This window comes from Monodon monoceros, unplaced genomic scaffold (genome assembly GCF_005190385.1).
Source record: "Monodon monoceros isolate NGI ecotype Baffin Bay Population unplaced genomic scaffold, NGI_Narwhal_1 Super_Scaffold_8, whole genome shotgun sequence".
NCBI lineage: Eukaryota > Metazoa > Chordata > Mammalia > Artiodactyla > Monodontidae > Monodon > Monodon monoceros.
Genome location: NW_021703785.1, coordinates 43,196,493 through 43,216,508, shown reverse-complemented (window position 1 = coordinate 43,216,508; position 20,016 = coordinate 43,196,493). Strand labels below are relative to the sequence as shown.

Sequence of the window (20,016 nt, the reverse complement as noted above, 5' to 3'; positions counted from 1 at the left end):
TCATCACACCCCCACCCCCACCCCACCCCCACTTTCCCCCCTTGGTGTCCATATGTTTGTTCTCTACATCTGTGTATCAACTTCTGCCCTGCAAACCGGTTCATCTGTACCATTTTTCTAGGTTCCACATACATGCGTTAATATACAATATTTGTTTTTCTTTCTGACTTACTTCACTCTGTATGACAGTCTCTAGATCCATCCACGTCTCAACAAATGACCCAATTTCATTCCTTTTTATGACTGAATAATATTCCATTGTATATATGTACCACATCTTCTTTATCCATTCATCTGTTGAGGGAAATTTACCTTGCATCCATGACCTGGCTACTGTAAATAGTGCTGCAATGAACATTGGGGTGCATGTGTCTTTTTGAATTATGGGTTTCTCTGGGTGGTATATGCCCAGTAGTGAGCTTGTTGGATCATATGGTAACTCTATTTTTAGTTCTTTAAGGAACTTCCATGCTGTTCTCCATAGTGGCTGTATCAATTTACATTCCCATCAACAGTGCAAGAGGGTTCCCTTTTTTTCACACCCTCTCCAGTATTTGTTCTTTGTAGATTTTCTGATGATGCCCATTCTAACTGGTGTGAGGTGATACCTCATTGTAGTTTTGATTTGCATTTCTCTAACAATTAGTGATGTTGAGCAGCTTTTCATGTGCCTCTTGGCCATCTGTATGTCTTCTTTGGAGAAATGTCTGTTTAGGTTTTCTACCCATTTTTGGATTGGGTTGTTTGTTTTTTTAATATTGAGCTGCATGAGCTGTTTATATATTTTAGAGATTAATCCTTTGCCCGTTGATTCGTTTGCAAATATTTTCTCCCAGTCTGAGGGTTGTCTTTTCGTCTTGTTTATCATTTCCTTTCCTGTGCAAAAGCTTTGAAGTTTCATTAAGTCCCATGTGTTTATTTTTGTTTTTATTTCCATTACTCTAGGAGGTGGATCAAAAAAGATTTTGCTGTGATTTATGTCAAAGAGTGTTCTTCCTATGATTTTCTCTAAGAGTTTTAGAGTGTCTGGTCTTACATTTAGGTCTCAAATCCATTTTGAGTTTATTTTTGTGTATGGTGTTAGGGACTGTTCTAATTTCATTCTTTTACATGTAGCTGTCCAGTTTTCCCAGCACCACTAATTGAAGAGACTGTCTCTTCTCCATTGTATATCCTTGCCTCCTTTGTCAGAGATTAGTTGACCATAGGTGCTTGGGTTTGTCTCTGGGCTTTCTATCTTGTTCCATTGATCTATGTTTCTGTTTTTGTGCCAGTACCATATTGTCTTGATTACTGTAGCTTTATAGTATAGTCTGAAGTCAAGGAGTCTGATTCCTCCTGCTCCATTATTTTCCCTCAAGACTGCTTTGGCTATTTGGGGTCTTTTGTGTCTCCATACAAATTTTAAGATTTTTTATTCTAGTTCTGTAAAAAATGCCATTGGTAATTTGATAGGGATTGCATTGAATCTGTAGATTGCTTTGGGTAGTATAGTCATTTTCACAATATTGATTCTTCCAATCCAAGAGCATGGTATATCTCTCCATCTGTTGTTATCATCTTTAATTTCTTTCAACAGTGTCTTATAATTTTCTGCATACATGTCTTTGGTCTCCCTAGGTAGGTTTATTCCTAGGTATTTTATTCTTTTTGTTGAGATGGTAAATGGGAGTGTTTCCTTAATTTGTCTATCAGATTTTTCATCATTAGTGTATAGGAATACAAGAGATTTCTGTGCATTAATTTTGTATCCTGCAACTTTACCAAATTCATCGATTAGCTCTAGTAGTTTTCTGATGGATCTTTAGGATTCTCTATGTATAGAGAACTTACTGGCAGTATTGGTAAATACATAACCTGAATTTTTTTTCTGCTGAAAACAACTAAAAATGCTGGATTAAAAATTGTTAAAGCTCTTTAAATATATTACTGAGCTGGGATAAAACTAAGGAGTTTCCAGAGGTCAAAATTGTAATTGTAGTAGAACCCTGTGAGATAAGTGAGGACTGAAACAGTTTTCATTCTGAGAGTGTCTGCCAACCCTTATGACCCAGATCTTCTCTTTTTGTTGCTTCTACAAGGAGAAGGGGACAAGATAAAGCAAAGGCCTGACTGGGACCACTAAGGTTATACCTTTCCCTGTAAGAGTGAACAAGAACTAAGGCCTGTTGTGTAGAAGGAGAGAGCAGGGAAACTTTCCTGCCACTGCCTTGGCACTGCATGGACCAGTCCATTTCCACTGAATGGAAAAATCCTACCCTGAGGATTTGCCAGCCTTTCTGGGGTTCTGCACCCAGAATTCTCATTATCTGGTACAGTTAGTCCAAAAAGGTTCCAGCTGGCAGTGACCCCAGGCAACAGGCAGAAGCAAGTACAGATTCTCTCTGAAGGCATGAAAATTCAACCCAAGCCTCAAAGAACTCTTAGAGATAAGATTCCAAAATGTTTAGACATCAGCATTATCAGATATAAACTCCAAAATAATGTATTTAATATGTGTTGGTAAATAAAAGAGAATAAAAATATGAAAGGAGGGGCTTCCCTGGTGGCGCAGTGGTTGAGAGTCCGCCTGCCGATGCAGGGGACACGGGTTCGTGCCCCAGTCCGGGAAGATCCTACATGCTGCGGAGCGACTGGTCGCGTGAGCCATGACCGCTGAGCCTGTGCGTCCGGAGCCTGAGCATCCGGAGCCTGTGCTCCGCAACGGGAGAGGCCACAACAATGAGAGGCCCGTGTACCGCAAATAATAATAATAATAATATGAAAGAAACAGCAGGGTACTAGATACAACCAAGCAGACCAGAAAAAGAAGCAAACAGATTTCTAAAATGAACCATATAATAGTTAATGTTAGAAACAGTGTGTAGATTAAACCGAAGATTAATACCAGCTGGAGAGAAATTACTGTCCTGGAAGATAGATTGGAAGAAATTATCCAAAAGTACAGTTAAGAGACATGGAAGATAGACAACATCTTGGACATATCTAATTTTCCAAAAGATGATAGAACAAAAGAGAAAACATACCCAATGAGAAAATGGCCAGAAGTTTTCAGAATTGTGGAGAGACACCAAAGTTCAAATTCAGGAAATTAAATGAATCTTGGGGAGAATAAATAAAAACAAAGCCATACCTATATAGGTCATAGTGAAACTGCAGAACCTCAAAGATAAATATAAAAATATTCAGCAAGAAAAGCAAGATTACCTCTAAAGAACAGTAGTTAGACTGACAACCAATATCTCAATAGCAAAAATGCAATTTGTGGAATGATACCATCATTGTGCTCAAAGAAAATATGCAAACATAAAATACATCTTTCAAGAGTGAGAGTGAAATAAAGAAAACTTCTCAAAAACTGTTTACTACTGATAGATTCTTACTTAAGGAAATTCTGAAGGTAGATGCAAAATGATTCCAGAAGAGTTTGAAATAAAGAAGAAATGATACTGATAAATATAGTATAAATGAAAAAAATGTGTAAAACAGTGATAACACTAATTTATGGAGTTAAAAAGAAAGATTGTATGTAGTTTTGAAGGGTCTAGTTGATGTTAAAGTATTTAAGAAGTTGTATTATTTGGAAGAAGAGTTAAACAATGAAAAAATATATATATATATACGTCTCTGCCCGTGGTTCCCGGCACAGACCCTTGTAATTTTCTGGGTGATAAGAGTGCAAGGAGCATCCCTTGTTCTAACATTTAGTCTTTCTTTGACCCTGTCCCTGACACAGGGCTCCTAAGCTCTTGTGAATTCCTAAGTGATAAGGGTGCTAGGAGCATCTTTAGTTCTAATGAGGTGACTCCATGTGGGTTCCTGGATGGAGGCTGATCACCAGAAAGACCACACCATGATGAGAAGCTTGGAATTTGCAGCCTCACCCTCCAGGAGAAGGGCTGGAGATGGAGTCAATAATTGATCATGCCTACATGAGGAAACCTCCATGAAAATGCCAATAATTGGGGGTTTGGGGAGTCTTTTAGGTTTATGAGCTCATCCATGCTGGGAAGGTGACACACCCCAACTCCACAGAGACAGAAGGTCCTGTGCTCAGGACCCTCCCAGACCTTGCCCTATGTATCTCTTCATTCGGCTATTTGTCTGTATCTCTTATGATCATCTTTAATAAACTGGTAATGGTAAGCATTTCCCTGAGTTCTGTGAGTCGCTCTAGCAAATTAAGCAAACCCATGGAGGGGGTCATTGGAGCCTCTGATCTCTAGGTGGTTGGTCAGAAGAGCAGGTGATAACCTGGGCTTTGGATTGAGTTCTAAAGTGTGTATGTGTGTGTGTGTGTGTGTGTTTGGGAGGGTGGTAATTTGTGGGACTGAGCCCTCAACCTGTGGGATATGATGCTATCTCCAGGTAGATAGTATCAGAATCAAATTAAATTGGAGGACACCCAGCTGGTGTCTGAGACTTGCTTGTTGTTGTGGGAAAATCCCCACACATTTGGTGACCAGAAGTGTCAGAAGCATCCTGTGTGAGTAGTAAATGAGAGTCACAGGAGGAAAACGCAAAAGTCAAAAATTGGGTTTTTCCCTGCATAGGAAGAAAAAAAATGAGTTTTTCAGTTACAAAGAATAATTAATTAACTTTTAAAGATAAAGCTATCAAAATAGGGAAACTACTAAAAGAATAGAGTGTAACTTTCAAACAGATAGAGGAAAGAAATGAAGTGAGAAAAGTTGGGGGTGGGGTAGAACAGGACTAAAATGCAATTTTTAGGAATATATACACATATGGAAAACCCACAGAGAAAGCTTGTGGAGACTGGACACAAAGTGTGGCCGCTAGTCTGGGCTCAGTGGAGTTGCCAGCAGGATGGTCTTGGACTACCCAGGGCAGAGCTGGGGAGGAGGGCGCATGAGGGCCAGTTTTCAGGAGCACCTTCATCCCAAAATGTTAGTGGTGATGACTCTTAGTGAAATTTCAGGTATTTGTCAGTTTCTTCATATTTATATTTATAATATTTACATAAAACTAAGATATGTATGAAACTAAATTTATCTGACTGCAGGACACAACAAAGGGAATTTTCCGTGTTTTGAAAGGGCCAGTGTTTGTAATTCCCTAGAAGTCACCCTGAAACTATTTTTTTTGGAGTTTCTAATGGTCTAACTGAATTTCCTAAGGTGGGCTGTGCTTTATAAACTCTCAAGCCCCATCTATGCTACTGTTATCACTACCTTTCCTACATGGGTTAGTATTTAGCAATCATTCTTCTCTCAAGAGATCATTTTAATAAAACCACATTCATGCTGCGACACGAATGTGTCATCTAACCACATCTTTTTTTTTTTTTTTTTTTGCGGTACGCGGGCCTCTCACTGTTGTGGCCTCTCCCATTGCAGAGCACAGGCTCCGGACGCGCAGGCTCAGCGACCATGGCTCACGGGCCCAGCCGCTCCACGGCATGTGGGATCTTCCCGGACCGGGGCACGAACCCGCGTCCTCTGCATCGGCAGGCTGACTCTCAACCACTGCGCCACCAGGGAAGCCCTAACCACATCTTAAAACTATGTCATCTTACAACAGAGGACTCCCATATTGTGGGCCTTCTGTAATTATTAATACATGTAAATAATATTTTTTCGATCATTTTACCTGTTCTAACTACTATCCTGTTGTTTGTTTTCTCCTCATTGCCAAAACGCCTCTACCCTCCATCCTTTTCAGCCCTCCCTCCCAACACTCACACGTGCCCCGCCCCCCCCCACACGTGCACACTTCCCAGTTCTTTCATTTTCATCGATGGCACCATCATCGTTTCAATTTCTTGGGCCAAGAGTCATGATTCTTCCCCTTCCTTTATACATATAACTAGCTGTTCAGTATTAAATACAAATAAATTTCTCCAGGAAATAATATCCCTCAAGGCAGAAGGGAAGATCAGGGAAGCGGCTGTGGTGGAGATCATCCATTTTCCCACTCTTCTCCCCTCCTTTGGGCGCACAGCCGCGGTACAGTTCTAAGCTTTCCCTGTAGCGAGGTGATTCGCTTCTTGTCACTGGGACGTGAACACAAATGGTGTCCGCTACTCCCAGGCCTGGCCAGGAAAACCTCCGGTGCCCCCTCCTTCATGGTCTTTTTCTCCTTAAGCTGCCTGCCCCCCACTCTCCCCACCTCCTCACCCGCAGCAACCCCAGAGCCAGATGCTGAAGTGGCAAAGCCACTGCCAGCCTGGGCTCTGAAAGACTTGTGGGGCATCCCGCCCCACCTGCAGGCCAGCCCTTAACCGCTCTGGGTTGTGAGGGGAGCAGGACGTGAACTGCCAGCGTCTTGAGCCCTGAGTCTTTGGGTCTCTTTGTTTGCACTGTCTTCCTACCCTAACTCAATGAGTGGCACATTCTCAAGAGTTGCTCCTAATAGCCTGAGAATGAAACTTCGTTCTCTAATGATTTTCTCTAAAGTTCTTTTCAGATGAATTCTTAAACACTGTGTGGTGTTTCACCCATGAATGTCAGATTTACCTCATTAGTTAATTTGATCTCCTGGGTGCGGAACTGTTCGTCTTTTCACTCAGTGTGATACAGAGGCACACTCTGTGGGGTACATCTCAGATGCCAAAAGTTAAGCAGAGCGGTATTTTCCACTAGAACCATTTGGTTTGTTACAATTACGGATGGAAATGTGATCTGGAAGCTGAAGCCTCAGTTCTGAGAGTGCAAAAATAGCAGCAAGTCATATATTTACAGGAAACAAAAGGTTTAAAACTAGAATTATAACAGAAACCAAACGACATGGGCTGTTCTGGAATAGGATGCAGGAATTTCAGAAGAGTCGTCTCCTGTTTTGATGGCTCTTCTTGAGCCTGTCTCAGATGTTATCCAAGTATAGCTGAGCCGTTTATACACATCCCACAAAATTGACACCGGATGCCTTGAGAAATCATATGGATATTTCTTAAAGGTCTTTAGGAAGGAGCGCTGCAGGGCTTCAAACGTGGTACACACAGAAAAATGCCTTCTGATGCCTCTTCACCCTCCATCTCCACCAGATACCTACAGTGGCTGCAAAAGCACCTCTCACTGTGGAAATCTCTACATTTTCCTCCTCTGTCCTCTGCTGCCTTTTGCTCATCCCTCTCTGTTCTTTTCAGTGTAAATCCTGCTACCCTATTCTACAGATTCCCCAAATATCCACCCCTCACTCAGCTCCCTGATCTCCGTGGAAATATCCAAGCAAAGGGATGCGGGCTGGTAGGAAAGAGGGTGTGAGTGAATTCTTCCACATTAATTTTTTTGTCCCTATCATACTGATATGTGAGCTTTGTGGGATTGTATTGATCAGATGATTCTTTTCTATGCTCTTTCCACTTTTTAGGAAGAAGCTCTTAGTTCTCCAACAGACCCACAGCCCTTAACTAAATGAATTGGGAAGGTTTTAGGGACGTGCAAGGCCCAGGAATTGAGGGTGAGGCTTTGATCTCTACCAATGTCAGTTGTAATTCTTAGTTACCAGTTTCGGAGGCTAATGCTCCAGGCCACTGACAGAAGGGGTTGGGAATTGTTCAGTTTATTTCCATTTTCCCCAGAACTCTCATTCTATGGAGGTCCTAAAAGCAAGGTTGTGTAAGGCTCCATCTTTACATGATCTTTGAGGACAGGTACCTCTTCAGGTTGTTTGCCTGAAGACTTAGAGAAATAAAGGAACAGGGTATTTCCTTGTCTGCAGACAAAAAGCAAACCAGTGGAAGCGCCTGTCTTAGCCCTCTGATGGCTGTGGTTCTGTCCAAATTCTTGCTCTGCAATAGGGAATGTTGGGGATTAACTAGCACTACCATTTCTAGCTCTCAGTGACCCTCAGGTCTGTGTCAAGCTGATTTCCATGAGCCAGTGAGAGCAGGAGATTAGAAGATACCCGCCTTTTCTGTTTGGTCCCAGTCTGATGCTAGCAGTGTTCTCAGCTAGGAATGTCCACAGGACTTGTAGTGAGCCCCAGGGAACGCTCCCCTCTGCCACCAGGGCCAATGTGGTGGCTGGACCAGCCTCTGTGGTCCTTATGACTGCAGGATGCCCTCTAGTAACACATCGTCAGGGAACTTGAGGAATAAGATTTATTACTCACAAGTCCTGGTGGGTACATGGCACAGAGTGAGAGGGAAGGAATGTGGACCTGGGGCCTGCCTTCATTAGGGTCCAAAGGTAGGGTGTCTAGGGTGCCAGGGGTTCACTCTATTGGCAAATTTAAAACATAAGAGCACAGGAAGAGAGAAACAGGGTCCCCTAAGTGGTCAGTTATCTAGTTACGCAGGGCTTTCTCAAAGGAGAACTTCATGGGTGGGGCGGCCTGATTCCTTACATACTTGTGTAGCTCAAATATGTTAATTTGAGGTGGATGGTTGTGAAATGGATGCCCAGCAGTCAAAAGCTTACTGTCAGACACTTACAATACACTGACCACACTGAAGACCTAGGAGCTGAGAATCCTAGTGTCAGACAATTCGCTTCATTTCACTTATTGGGGAAGAGGGCCACAAACTAGAATTTGGGGTTCTAGGGGGCTCATGTTTCTGTTGCCCTTTTCATTTGTCTTCGAGCCCTCACTGGCTGGCAGCCCGCCTGGCAACTCACTCCTGGAGCCTCTGCCTCGCATTCTGAGTGCGGGGTCCCTGCCTCGCTGACAACTTCATGTTTCCTACAATCATTTCCTTTGTGACCTTTACAGCTGTCAAATGAGCTTATGGTCTTTTTTTCCCTCTAGTGCTTTACCCTGAAGTGAAATAAAGCTACACATTAATCAGCTTGGGTTCCCAGACACTTGGCTCTGAGCGTCCTCTGTAGTTCTCTGCCGTCTAGTAGAACATGCGTGTAGGAGCAAGGCTGGCCTGCCCTTTCAGAACACACTGTGCTCTCCAAGGCCGCGTGACAGAGCTTGTTTAGATAAAAGCGCCAGGCCTGTTTTGGTAGCTTCTGTTTGGTTTATTTGACTTTGGTGAGATCATATTAAAGTTTCATGCTTTCTGGGTGTGTAAAATTGATGAAGCATAAATTAGTTGGCTGATCTGTGCATTGTTGCTCTATTGTTCGTAAATGACTGTCTTTGGGAAGCTCCCTAGTGGATACAACCTTGTCTGCATGGATCTTAGATAAAACACCACTGTTAGCATTTGTCAGAAAAGTATGCATCTGTGGAGAAAAAAAAAAAATTTTTTTTCAGTTCTCTGAAAAATCAGACAAGATGCTTATGTCTACATATTCTTATTTTTCTCCCCATCATTTCTAAAGAATGTATGTCCCACAGTGATGTGGGTGATCTAATGGCATGTACCAGTAGTGTTAAAAATTAGAGTGACAGGGCTTCTCTGGTGGTGCAGTGATTAAGAATCCGCCTGCCAATGCAGGGGACACAGGTTCGAGCCCTGGTCTGGGAAGATCCCACATGCCACGGAGCAACTAAGCCCGGGCGCCACAACTACCGAGCCCGCAATCTAGAGCCCGTGTACCACAACTACTGAAGCCTGTGTGCCTAGAGCCTGTGTTCTGCAACAAGAGAAGCCACCGCAATGAGAAGCCCGTGCACTGCAATGAAGAGTAGCCCCCGCTCGCCACAACTAGAGAAAGCCCGCATGGAGACCCAACACAGCCAAAAGTAATAAATGAATTAAATAAATAAATTTAAAAAAAAATTAGAGTGACAGACAATCTCAAACGCTATGGTTATTTTCTAAAATAAACACAGGAAAGCATATACTGAAAATGTATCAGGTAGGAAGGTGATATCCTTGCCTTAAATACCAAGATAATTTAGTACAGGCTAATTTTTGCCATAATTAATATAGTAACAGATGTTCACCTTGGAATACCTCAAATATAAATCTTGATGCATGTAAAATTAATAAAAATTTGAAGCCTCCTAATTTAGTTAGATTTTGCTTTTATGAAGATGAAATAAAACTTAGGATGTTTGATACCATGAGTAATTGTTAGTTATTTTCCTTTTGTAGGTGGCTTAACAAAATTTATACAACTTCCTGTCAAATTAAAAAAAAAATTCTAATGGTTCAAGAAAAATATATGTCTGTGTGTTGTTATAGACAAAGTAGGATGCTGGCTTGGTTACCTGCTGCTCAACCTCAGACTTATTTTTTGTCCCCAAATGAAAATTTCATGCTGTTTCCATCTTCAGGGCCTCTGTCTATATTGTTCCCTCTACCTGGAGCTCTCTCTGCCTGCCTAGTTTACCATTCTCTCCACGTGAATTAAGTCACTACCCAGGAGAGCTTCCCTGAGCCCCCATCAACACAGTTAGCCTCCCATTGTCCTAAAGCCTGTTTCCTAGACCATGCACACTTACTCTGTCTTCCTTGGTGACTTATACACCCCTCAGTGGCAGAGGCTTTGTTTCTTGAGCCTTATATCCCCAGTTTTTAGCAGAGTCCCTGGCATTACTGAATGAGTGGGTTTATGGTAAGGACTGATATCTGAACAGCTTATGATTGGCTCTTGCATCTAACTGATATTTTATATGCACAGCTGGACTTTAGCAAAACGGTCAGAGTTGTCCAAGAATAAACCAATATCATTCTCTAACAGATCCTTCAGTTTTCTTTCATTAAATGAATTGTTCATTAATTATTTGCAACACAGTTGAAGTAAATTTTATTAAGCTTTATGGTATCATGCAGGACACTGAAGATACGGTAATTAACAAAACATAGAGCTTGTTTTCTGTAAGCAAGTCAGATACTGGAGACGTATGCCACTAGATTTGTGTGTAAGGATAATGTCAGCAACTCTTAACTTTAAAGGATTAAATTTGGGAACAAAAAGGATGGACAGATAGAAACTTTATACTGGAATGTTTTAGTAATAACAGGCAAGTTTGCTTTTCATTTAAGTTGTCTTTTAAAAATACAATTATTTATTTGTTATTATTGCTGACTATAGAATGGAAAAAGCATACATATGGGAGTCCAATACTCAGCTCAGTTCATGTACAATAAATCTCTTATCTTCAGTATGATTGGAACATAAATTGCTGCTCATCCAAATAATGGAATTCAGAAACCTCTCAGAAAATGTTAATCCAAAATGCACAGCTTACTACTAATCAAAGGTATGAGAAATACCTTGATGAGTGAACTGAAAACTTTAAAAACTTTACACATTCTGAATTTATTTTTAAAAAAACCCCAAGCTCAAATGTACTCAATTTTCTAGATATTATTAAAAGGCTTATTTTAAACAAAGTGATTGTTTTGGCAAAAAATAAGTCTTATCAAAGTTACAACTTATGTATTGTACTTCCATTTCCCCCTAAATTCAGAAAGAAGAAAGGAAGCCAAGGGAAAAACAAAAATGATGTACATTGTTATTTTGCTGAGAGGCTAACGGTTTGGGAAGAACTCATCTTTTGTACATACCATACTAACAGAAATCTCACGAGTCTTCCAAACACGGAGGGCTTGACAAGCTGTTCATCTGTGCAGGAAAAGCATTCCTAGTGGGAGCAGTGTCTGCAAAGTCAACTAACCTCAGAGGACCCTACATTTCTGTCTTTGACCAACAATGGCAGCAAATGTTCATGTTTAAACTTAGTCGCCTTATGTGTGATTATTTAACAATACTGTACTCAAAGAGAAGCATTGATGACAGGAATTCAAATGAGAAAATATTTTATAAAATTATCTATTTTCATCTTTGATATATAGGTATAGGAGATTCTGGGAAATCATAGCATTTTGAAACAAAATAATGAAGCTGAGTGGTGAGTCATCTCTAAGGGCAACTGCAAAACATGGAGCAGGCAGGGTGTTTGAGTCTTATATCTCCACTGTTTTTCTAGAAGGCATTTTAGAATCACAAAAGGAGCCAGTATAGCTTAAGATCACAGGGTCTGGAGTTTTTGAATGCTTAGATTTTAATTATGAGTTCAATCCTTACTGGCTGATGACCATGGATAAATTATTTAACTTCTCTACTCATTCACCGGTGAAATGGGCTCCAAAAGCAACTCTTCTTCATGAGGGTGTTACACACATAAAATGAGATAAGACACATGACATGCTTGGAACAGTGCTTAGCCCACATTAATGTTTTCCACATGCTGGGAATGAATTGCTCTATTGCTCAGACCGAGGCAGCACACCAGCCCAGATCCTTAGCAGCTATGCTTTCCCACTAGGCTTTTTGCCTTTCCAGACCCCTTCTTTCTAGGATAGGGCTGATTAATTTCAGTTGCAAGACCTGGTGCAGGTACATGAATAAACCAGGACAGTTATTATGACCCTCAGATAAGCAAAGCGGAGTGTGTGATGGAGCGAAGGTGATAAGCCCACTGCTAGGGCGCCCACTTATGATTTCATAAGGTCACAGAACACAGATTCTGAGAGTGATAAAATCCTCCAGGGCTCATATATGCTAACCTTCTACCTGAGTAATAGATTCCTTCATTACGTCCCAATCAAACAGAGACTGGCCTTTGCTTGCTGAAGTAAGTTGGTGAAGGAGGCTGTGTAATAAGGGCGGGGAGTACAAAGAGCAAGGAGACAGGGGCTCCGATGGGGGAGCAGGTCCATTCATCCCTCAGATGAAGAATAAGGGGTCTGAATTAGGTGACCTCCAATGTCCCTCATAAGGACTTGTTTGAATTTTAAGTCTCGATGACTTCATAACCTTGAAGGACAGCCTCTCACTGGGCGGCTCTATGGTTAAAATACTTTCCCATATAGGCTGTTGGCCCCTGCTCTATCCTCTGGAGACACACAGGATACGTTCATTATCTTTTCCATACTAATCTTTGAAGGATTTGAAGGCAGCTGTCCTGTCCTCTGAGTCCTCCTGTGCTCTGAACACAGACACACTGTGCGTCAGTATTGCTTCCAGCCCTCACCGTGGAGACCTCCCTTCTAGCACCGCTCAGCAAATCTCCTCTGATCTCGGTGGCCTATTCTGCCCTCCTCCTAACTCCCCACATGTGTGCATGGCCTCTGTTCCCACCCACACCCTCCAGTCAGTGCACCATCCCAAACCCAAATCAACAAAGATGTCAGTCAACCCAGAGTCTGTATAGTGTTGGCTGACAACACTTTATAGTTCAGGCAAGGCATGGTGTCTTGTTTCTGAGCTTTAGGGAAGGCCAAAATGCCGACAATCCCAATGGGTATGTGAGCCATAATTCTGGGAATGAATCTGGTTGCCATTCTGTAGGATATCCAAAGCTGTAAGAGGGCTGTGTTGTTCCTAAGAAATGGGCCACTAGACCCCTCCCTCACATGCTGTCCTACCAGAGGACTGTGCCCACCAGCTTCTCCTCAAAATGGCACGGGGTGGGGGTATGTGTTTGCTGTGGAGGGTAACTATTGCTTATTCACTTGGATGCCTTTCTATTTCTTCCTGCCTCAATCTATCCCTCTGCTTTTCTACTCAGAGCTCTGTGAAGTGTTTTCAAAATCCTATCTTGTCTCAACTCTGCAGGAGGATGGAGGAAAGGGACTCTTGTCCATGCTTTGACCGCAGCATTAAAGGGGAATTGGCTCCCCTTGAAGACAAGATGGTGGCGACAATGCTATTCAGACTGAAACAAGGGGAAGTTGGGATGCAGCGTTCCGTTCAATGTGTGGGCGTAGATTCCCTCATTTTGTTGCTTCTCAGTTCTCCATCAGTAGGCCTTCAACCCTTACAGGTCAGATGTAAAATGCATATGCCCTCAACGAAGGGTAACACTGCTGTTACTATACACTTTAAAGAACTCAAAGGAGGTTCAAGTATAGAGGAGGAGAAGCCAAAAGGACGGCAGAAGCCCAGCTTCTCAGGAACACTGGGGCTTATCAAAATCAAACTTACCTTCCTCATGCTCTACCTGGGGCATGCCCAGAGAACGGTCATCCTGACCGAGGTCACCCTCCTGAACAGGGCATCTGGTCTCCACAGGCATGGCTGCCATTCCCATGAGCCACTAATATCTTTATGCTTAACAGTGTCCTTGAAGTGTGCCTGTTCTTACGTAAGTGTGTTCTCCTCCGGCTCATCAGACAGAAGCTGTTAAGCTTCTCTGTAGAGTATGAGGAGAGCTATTAAAACATATCAAAAAACTCCCGAAGTGGAATCATGAGAAAGTGCCTGAGAGGCAACACTTCCAAGTGACTGTCAGGATAAAGGAACTAATCGTTGAAAAAGTGGGTGGTACATTGGTGAACTTGGTGAATACATGTTTCCTATAACATCCTGAGACCCCAGAAGTTACTAAGGCATGAAGCTGCTGGACACTTCTCGGTGGACACTCTGGACACTTCTTCAATCTCTAAGAGACCTTCAGTATTCATTTCATAATGTGAGACATACATTTAATCTAATGGGGGCAGTAAATGTTCTGCAGAAAACATATGGAGTGAGTTCCAGGACATTTTAACTGACTTTCTTATAAAGTTAAAAAAAAAAAATCAGATGTTTTCTTCGGGTCAGCACTCCTTTATTTGGGGGAGAGGCTGTGGAAGGAGGGGAGGGTAATGGATACAAGCTATAATTCAGGAGGGTGATACAAGGAAGGTCAGGCAGGACAGAATGATGTGTGAGATCATGTTAGAAATATCACCAGATTCCTTGGGGAGTTATAAAAGTGCCTTAATTCTTGTCCTTGCCAAACATCCTATAATAGTACGACAAGATTTTATTTATTACCCCAAATTGGACTCTGACGCTCTGTGTGGGCCACAGGTGTGGGATGTCAGTCACGGCTCTCACAATCAGCAGAATGGCCCTTGTTAGGTCATTAAGGAAAGGAAAGGAGTCAAGATGAGACCCTCCAAAGAAATGCTGTCTTTTTCAGGCTGGAGAGGCACTTGTTTGTTTTTATTAGGCAACTGCTTGCTTTTGCATGGAAAGGGCCATCTGTGCCTGATAGAAGGGAAGGGAAGAAATACCTCATTTAAAAATCAACCTTCCCTCAGAGGTCGGATACTTTAATAATGATGTCTAAATTTTGTTGCCAGATTGTGATATATTTTAACAGAGAATGCTTTACACATATTGAACTTTAAAATTATGACAAAGCATGTAAATAAAAATATCCATATTATTAATATATCTGTACAACTATAATTTGCCTTTATACATGTTATTAAGTATATTAAATCAAATATGCATGTTATTAAATATTTATGGTTAATATACCATAAATATTTGTTTTTTTATGCAAAGATAGACCTGTTCCACCAGGATCAGCCATGCCTGTGAAAACAGATACTTTGGGGAAAAATTAACTGGAATATACCCATCTGAGCACTTGGTCTCCCTCTCAAGAAATAATTCATCAGAATGCTTGATTCAATCTGTTTAATTATTTTATTCTGGCATCTTAATGTTTGACCATCAATCACACCCAGTCAGATTATATATAAAATATTAACATTAGATTGTCATTGGAGATTCATCTTTAAAATAAATATTTAATAACGCATAGTTAGAAAGCAAGGAAAAAGGAGAAATTTTTATAAATAGGTTTTTAATCCAAACATAACATGGAATAAAAATGCCAAGAAAAAATGTAAAGTCTCAAACCTCAGATACAATTAAAAAAAAAAAAAACTAAGGTAAATAATAGACTTACTAAAATATGTTAAAAGGCTGTTGTAAAAGAAAATGAATAGGCAGTCCTGAAGTGATAATCCAAAAATTCGGCTTCTAATTTCATCAACAGAATCCCTTTAAAAAAATTATATTTCGAATAGCTTAAAAAATGTATAACAACATAGATCTGCCAGAACCTGGAGCATGTTAGTGATATTCATTGGAAGGAGGCAATTTCTGGAATTTTCAAAACATTTTTTATCCAATGGTTGGAGTTTCAAAATGGATAGTAGAGGGGAAAAAAATCTATCATTTTAAGGTTTCCTGAAATAAATTAAGATTCCTTTTAAGTTCTTGTCTCTTGGAGATGCTGAAGGGAGAGTATGGTTGCAGACAAATGTGACACTCAACTCTAACTAGGTGAGTAGGGGTCGAAGAGCCTACCACAGCCAAACCCTAATTAGGGGCACAGCTAACTTTCATTCTAACTCAAACCCCATCCCCACCTTAGCTGTAACCTCTTCCTTCATACCTATTTTAAAAGGCAATGGTCTGGGCTTCCCTAGTGGCGCAGTGGTTGAGAGTCCACCTGCCGATGCAGGGTACGCGGGTTCGTACCTCGGTCTGGGAATATCCCACAAATCATGGAGCGGCTGCGCCGCTGAGCCTGCGCGTCCGGAGCCTGTGCTCCGCAACGGGAGGGGCCACAACAGTGAGAGAGGCCCGCGTACCACACACACACACACACACAAAAGTCAATGGTCTATTTAGAAATAGTGAATTTTTATGGTTTAAAGTTCCATTATTTTCATTTTATAGGGAGATTTGGATTCAGTTCTGAAATGCCATCCAGTCTCTGTGGTTCTTTGGCAGCTCCACGTGTTTTGCTAAACAGTAGCTCTTGAGCAAAATAGTTGAACAGTTTGGCCCTAGGACGTATTTTAAGAACAGTCATGCCTGGCAAGGGCAGGTAACAGCTACCATTCAACAATTCACCAGACAAAAATGAGGACCGGGTCACTGCCAGCTACAATTCCTGGATCTCAAAATTTTTAATATGAAGAAAAAGACAATGAATGCCACTTTTAAAATTTTTCATTCATATTAGCAGTTTATATTAGGACCTACAACTTTCCAAAAGTTACATTCTGTACAAAAGGTTGTCACAAAACTAATCACCAAATATGCTCCCAGTGCACCCGTTTATCTATAAATGAAAGTTTAATTAATAAGATGAAATGTAGCACAGATATGTACATTATAGATTTAGTTTCTAACTAGTAAACTCAGATCTACATTGGATTATGATACTTTAAAATGAGAACGAATCACCCAGGAAATAATCATTTGCGGCTAAACTAACATTTTGAAGTCATTAATAACTCCTGTTTTTGAATAATGGTTTTAGTTGTATGGTAACAACTAAAAGAGTTTTGGAGTTACTTGGTATAAATAATTGCATTTTCTAGATTTAGCAGAATTTTTTTCATATAAATTACTGAAATGTTTACTTCCTCATATAAACACTAGGTGTTTGGCACATTTTGTTTAAATATTCAAGTATGTTAACAAAAGGACATACATGCATATATGATTAGATTGCCCCCTTATTTTTAAATTACTTTAAATATTTGATTGGGAAACTTGTTAGCAACAAGTCTTTGCTTTTGGACCACTCAGTGATCACTCAGTGGTCTGTGTTCTTGCCAAATTCTCTCCCCTGATGTGAGAGAAAGGGGAAGGGAATCTATTCGGGGCTTGTCACTAGCCTGGATGGAACACCCTCATCAAGGCACCGACCAGTGTGCCTTTTATCCACTAATTCAAATGAACAAAATCTGTGTGCTCAGAAACACACCCTTGTGCCACAATGTCCGCCTTCAAATTAAAGGTCATCTCTACAGTTTCCATCTGTAGTTGACTAAAGGAATATTATGAATTTTAAAACCCTAATTATAACCCCCGTCTATTGTTGAAAGAAATATCTGCAACAGAAACCAATGTTTCTTGGTTGGCTCTTACCTCTGTCAACTGTTTTGTGTTTTCCTCCTCATAGCTATAGGCCTCCTATTCAGGCCTGTTCAGAACAGGCTCCCTCAGCGAGGGTGAGGCAGTACAGGTGTGTACAGTTCCCGGCTACTGGCCCTCGCCTGAAGGTTGTCCTTCAGCCTCTGCAGACAGATGCTCTGGGGGCTGATTGCTCAGTTTCGGGACTTCCTTGCCTTCCTCTGCCCCTGGGAGGTTGTGTCATCTTCACTTCCCTTTAGTGGCCAGGCTGCTTCTCCCCTGTGTCTGCTCCCTGGCCCTAAGTTAACAGAGTATTTACCTGCCATCTGGTGTGTCCAAACTACTGGGTTGAATTTCAGTTTTATTTCTGATAATCCCAAGTCTTTGCAAAATTATGTTAAGAACAGTCAGAATTCCTTCATTTAACTTCTTTCCTTGTGGTTAGGTCTTCCATCTGCTTAAATGTCCTTCACCTTTCCTGATTTTTAAGATTTGCTCTCAGGAAAATAGGAATTGCAACTGGAGGGCAAAATGCACATTTCAGCGATACAGATGAGAACAACTTATTCCCACCTTGGCTGTGGATAACACTCTGTTCCCCAATGTCTATAACCAGGGCCTGGCTCAGAGTTCTAATTAATTAACTTTATTAACTTGGAGCTGAAAGGAGGTGACAACTTAAACAAGGAAATAAAAGGCAGTGGACCTCGCAGACTAGTTCCATGAAACTGCTTTTTTTTTTTGTGGTACGCGGGCCTCTCACCGTTGTGGCCTTCCCCGCTGCGGAGCACAGGCTCCGGACGCGCAGGCGCAGCGGCCATGGCTCACAAGCCCAACCGCTCGCGCGGCGCGTGGGATCCTCCCGGACCGGGCCACGAACCCGCGTCCCCTGCATCGGCAGTCGGACTCCCCACCACTGCGCCACCAGGAAAGGCCCTACATAACCGCTTTTTAACTGGAGGTAAAAGAACAGTCACTTGCTTATTGTACATCATAAAGCAGAAGAGATGCTGAGATAGACTGCAGAGCACAGTCTGTTTCCAGCTAATCCAGGGAATATGGTAATTACAAAAAAAAAGAAGCAACTTTTTTCATTTAGTGCAAGTAACAAGTTTATTTTCTTTGATATAGAATTAACAGTTAATTTTATGCCCCCAGTGAGGTAAAATTGCAACATTTGCATCGGAAAGCTTTCCTTGAAACACTTCAGATCTTTGTTAAAGTTATTGATTGTCAGGTCAGAGAATCTGCAATTTCTAGTTTGTTCACAGAAATTAAAAAATTCCTTACTTGGGAAGTTTCAAAATGGCAATTCGATCCTAGAGTCATAATTACCGGGTGGGGGGCGGGGTGGCGCGGGGGGAATGCTCTCCCGGCTAAGAGTTTCGGCAGCACTGTAACACTGTGTACACCCACTTTATACAAAGGCATGTACATTTTGCAAAGAGAGAGCATATATTCCTATTTATCATTTTTGGAACTGTGTTCAATTGCTGTATAGTCTCCTACAGGGTCTAATTAACATGAATTCAACAATGATGATAATGAGCTTACCAATCATTTCCTCTTAGATGTTATATTCAGTTTTATGTTTTCCGTGCTACGCTGATAGCATACAGATCCCAATTAAAGAGAAACCTGGGCCTATATAAATAACATAAACGAAATATACATGGGGTATGTAGCAAGACTTGAGGTTGATGATTTGATGTTCATTAATGTTGGAAAATACTAAAGTAAAAATTACAGTGACTTGGGAAGATGGTATTTTCTTAAGGACACACTGCTGAACACATGGCCACCTACCTGCTCTCTAAAGCATTATATGAAAATTCAACCACCAAATACAGAACACATGAACACCAGGAGACAAAAAAAGCATTAAAGCCCATTACAATCTTGAATAAGCCAAGACCTCAAGTACATAGGAAAAGCACTGCAATCATGTATTGAGTTTTATTTTTCTAATATATATCATAATTTAAAACCATATAAAGTCACTTATATAAGAAGCAATTTTTTTAAGTGGTATAGCTTAGAGCATGGCTTTGTATTTGGCTTAATCACTTTTACCACTTTAATTTATAAAGCTCGTAATCTTGCCAGCAGGGCTTCAACTTCGGGAATGGATTCGTTTTTAGAAACAGAGCCAAGAAGTTCCATTTCCTTTTTTCTGTTGCTTTCTACATTACAGGCTTCCTTCTTCTCAGCTGCCTTGATCCTCTCGGTAGACGTGTGAGTGTCTAGATTATAATTAAGCTCCTTGGTGACTGCAGTCCTTGTGGAGCTGCAATTGATACTGTAGTGTGAATGTGACCCTTCTGTCAACTGCAACTTCTGATTTTCTACAGTAAGGAAGAAAGAAACATAAAACTTATCACTGTGATAAGCAAGCACTGTGCACATTATGAAACATTAAAGTAATTATTCTCAACAAACAAGTCCTCTTAGACAGACTAAACTAAAAAAATATTCAAAAGAGTAAGGTAGATTT

The 20,016-nt window shown here is 41.2% G+C and overlaps 1 protein-coding gene across 4 annotated transcripts in view; it reads right to left on the bottom strand.

The window, feature by feature from the left end:
• Positions 1–18,608: 18,608 nt before the first annotated feature.
• DIAPH3 (diaphanous related formin 3) overlaps positions 18,609–20,016 on the bottom strand; it is a 548,620-nt gene continuing 547,212 nt past the window's right edge. For all 4 annotated transcript variants that reach the window (XM_029210108.1, XM_029210109.1, XM_029210110.1 and 1 more), the window contains one exon: positions 18,609–19,867. In XM_029210108.1, the coding sequence (XP_029065941.1) occupies positions 19,605–19,867 (263 nt within the window). In that variant the 3' untranslated portion in view covers positions 18,609–19,604. The remainder of the gene's footprint in view (positions 19,868–20,016) is intronic.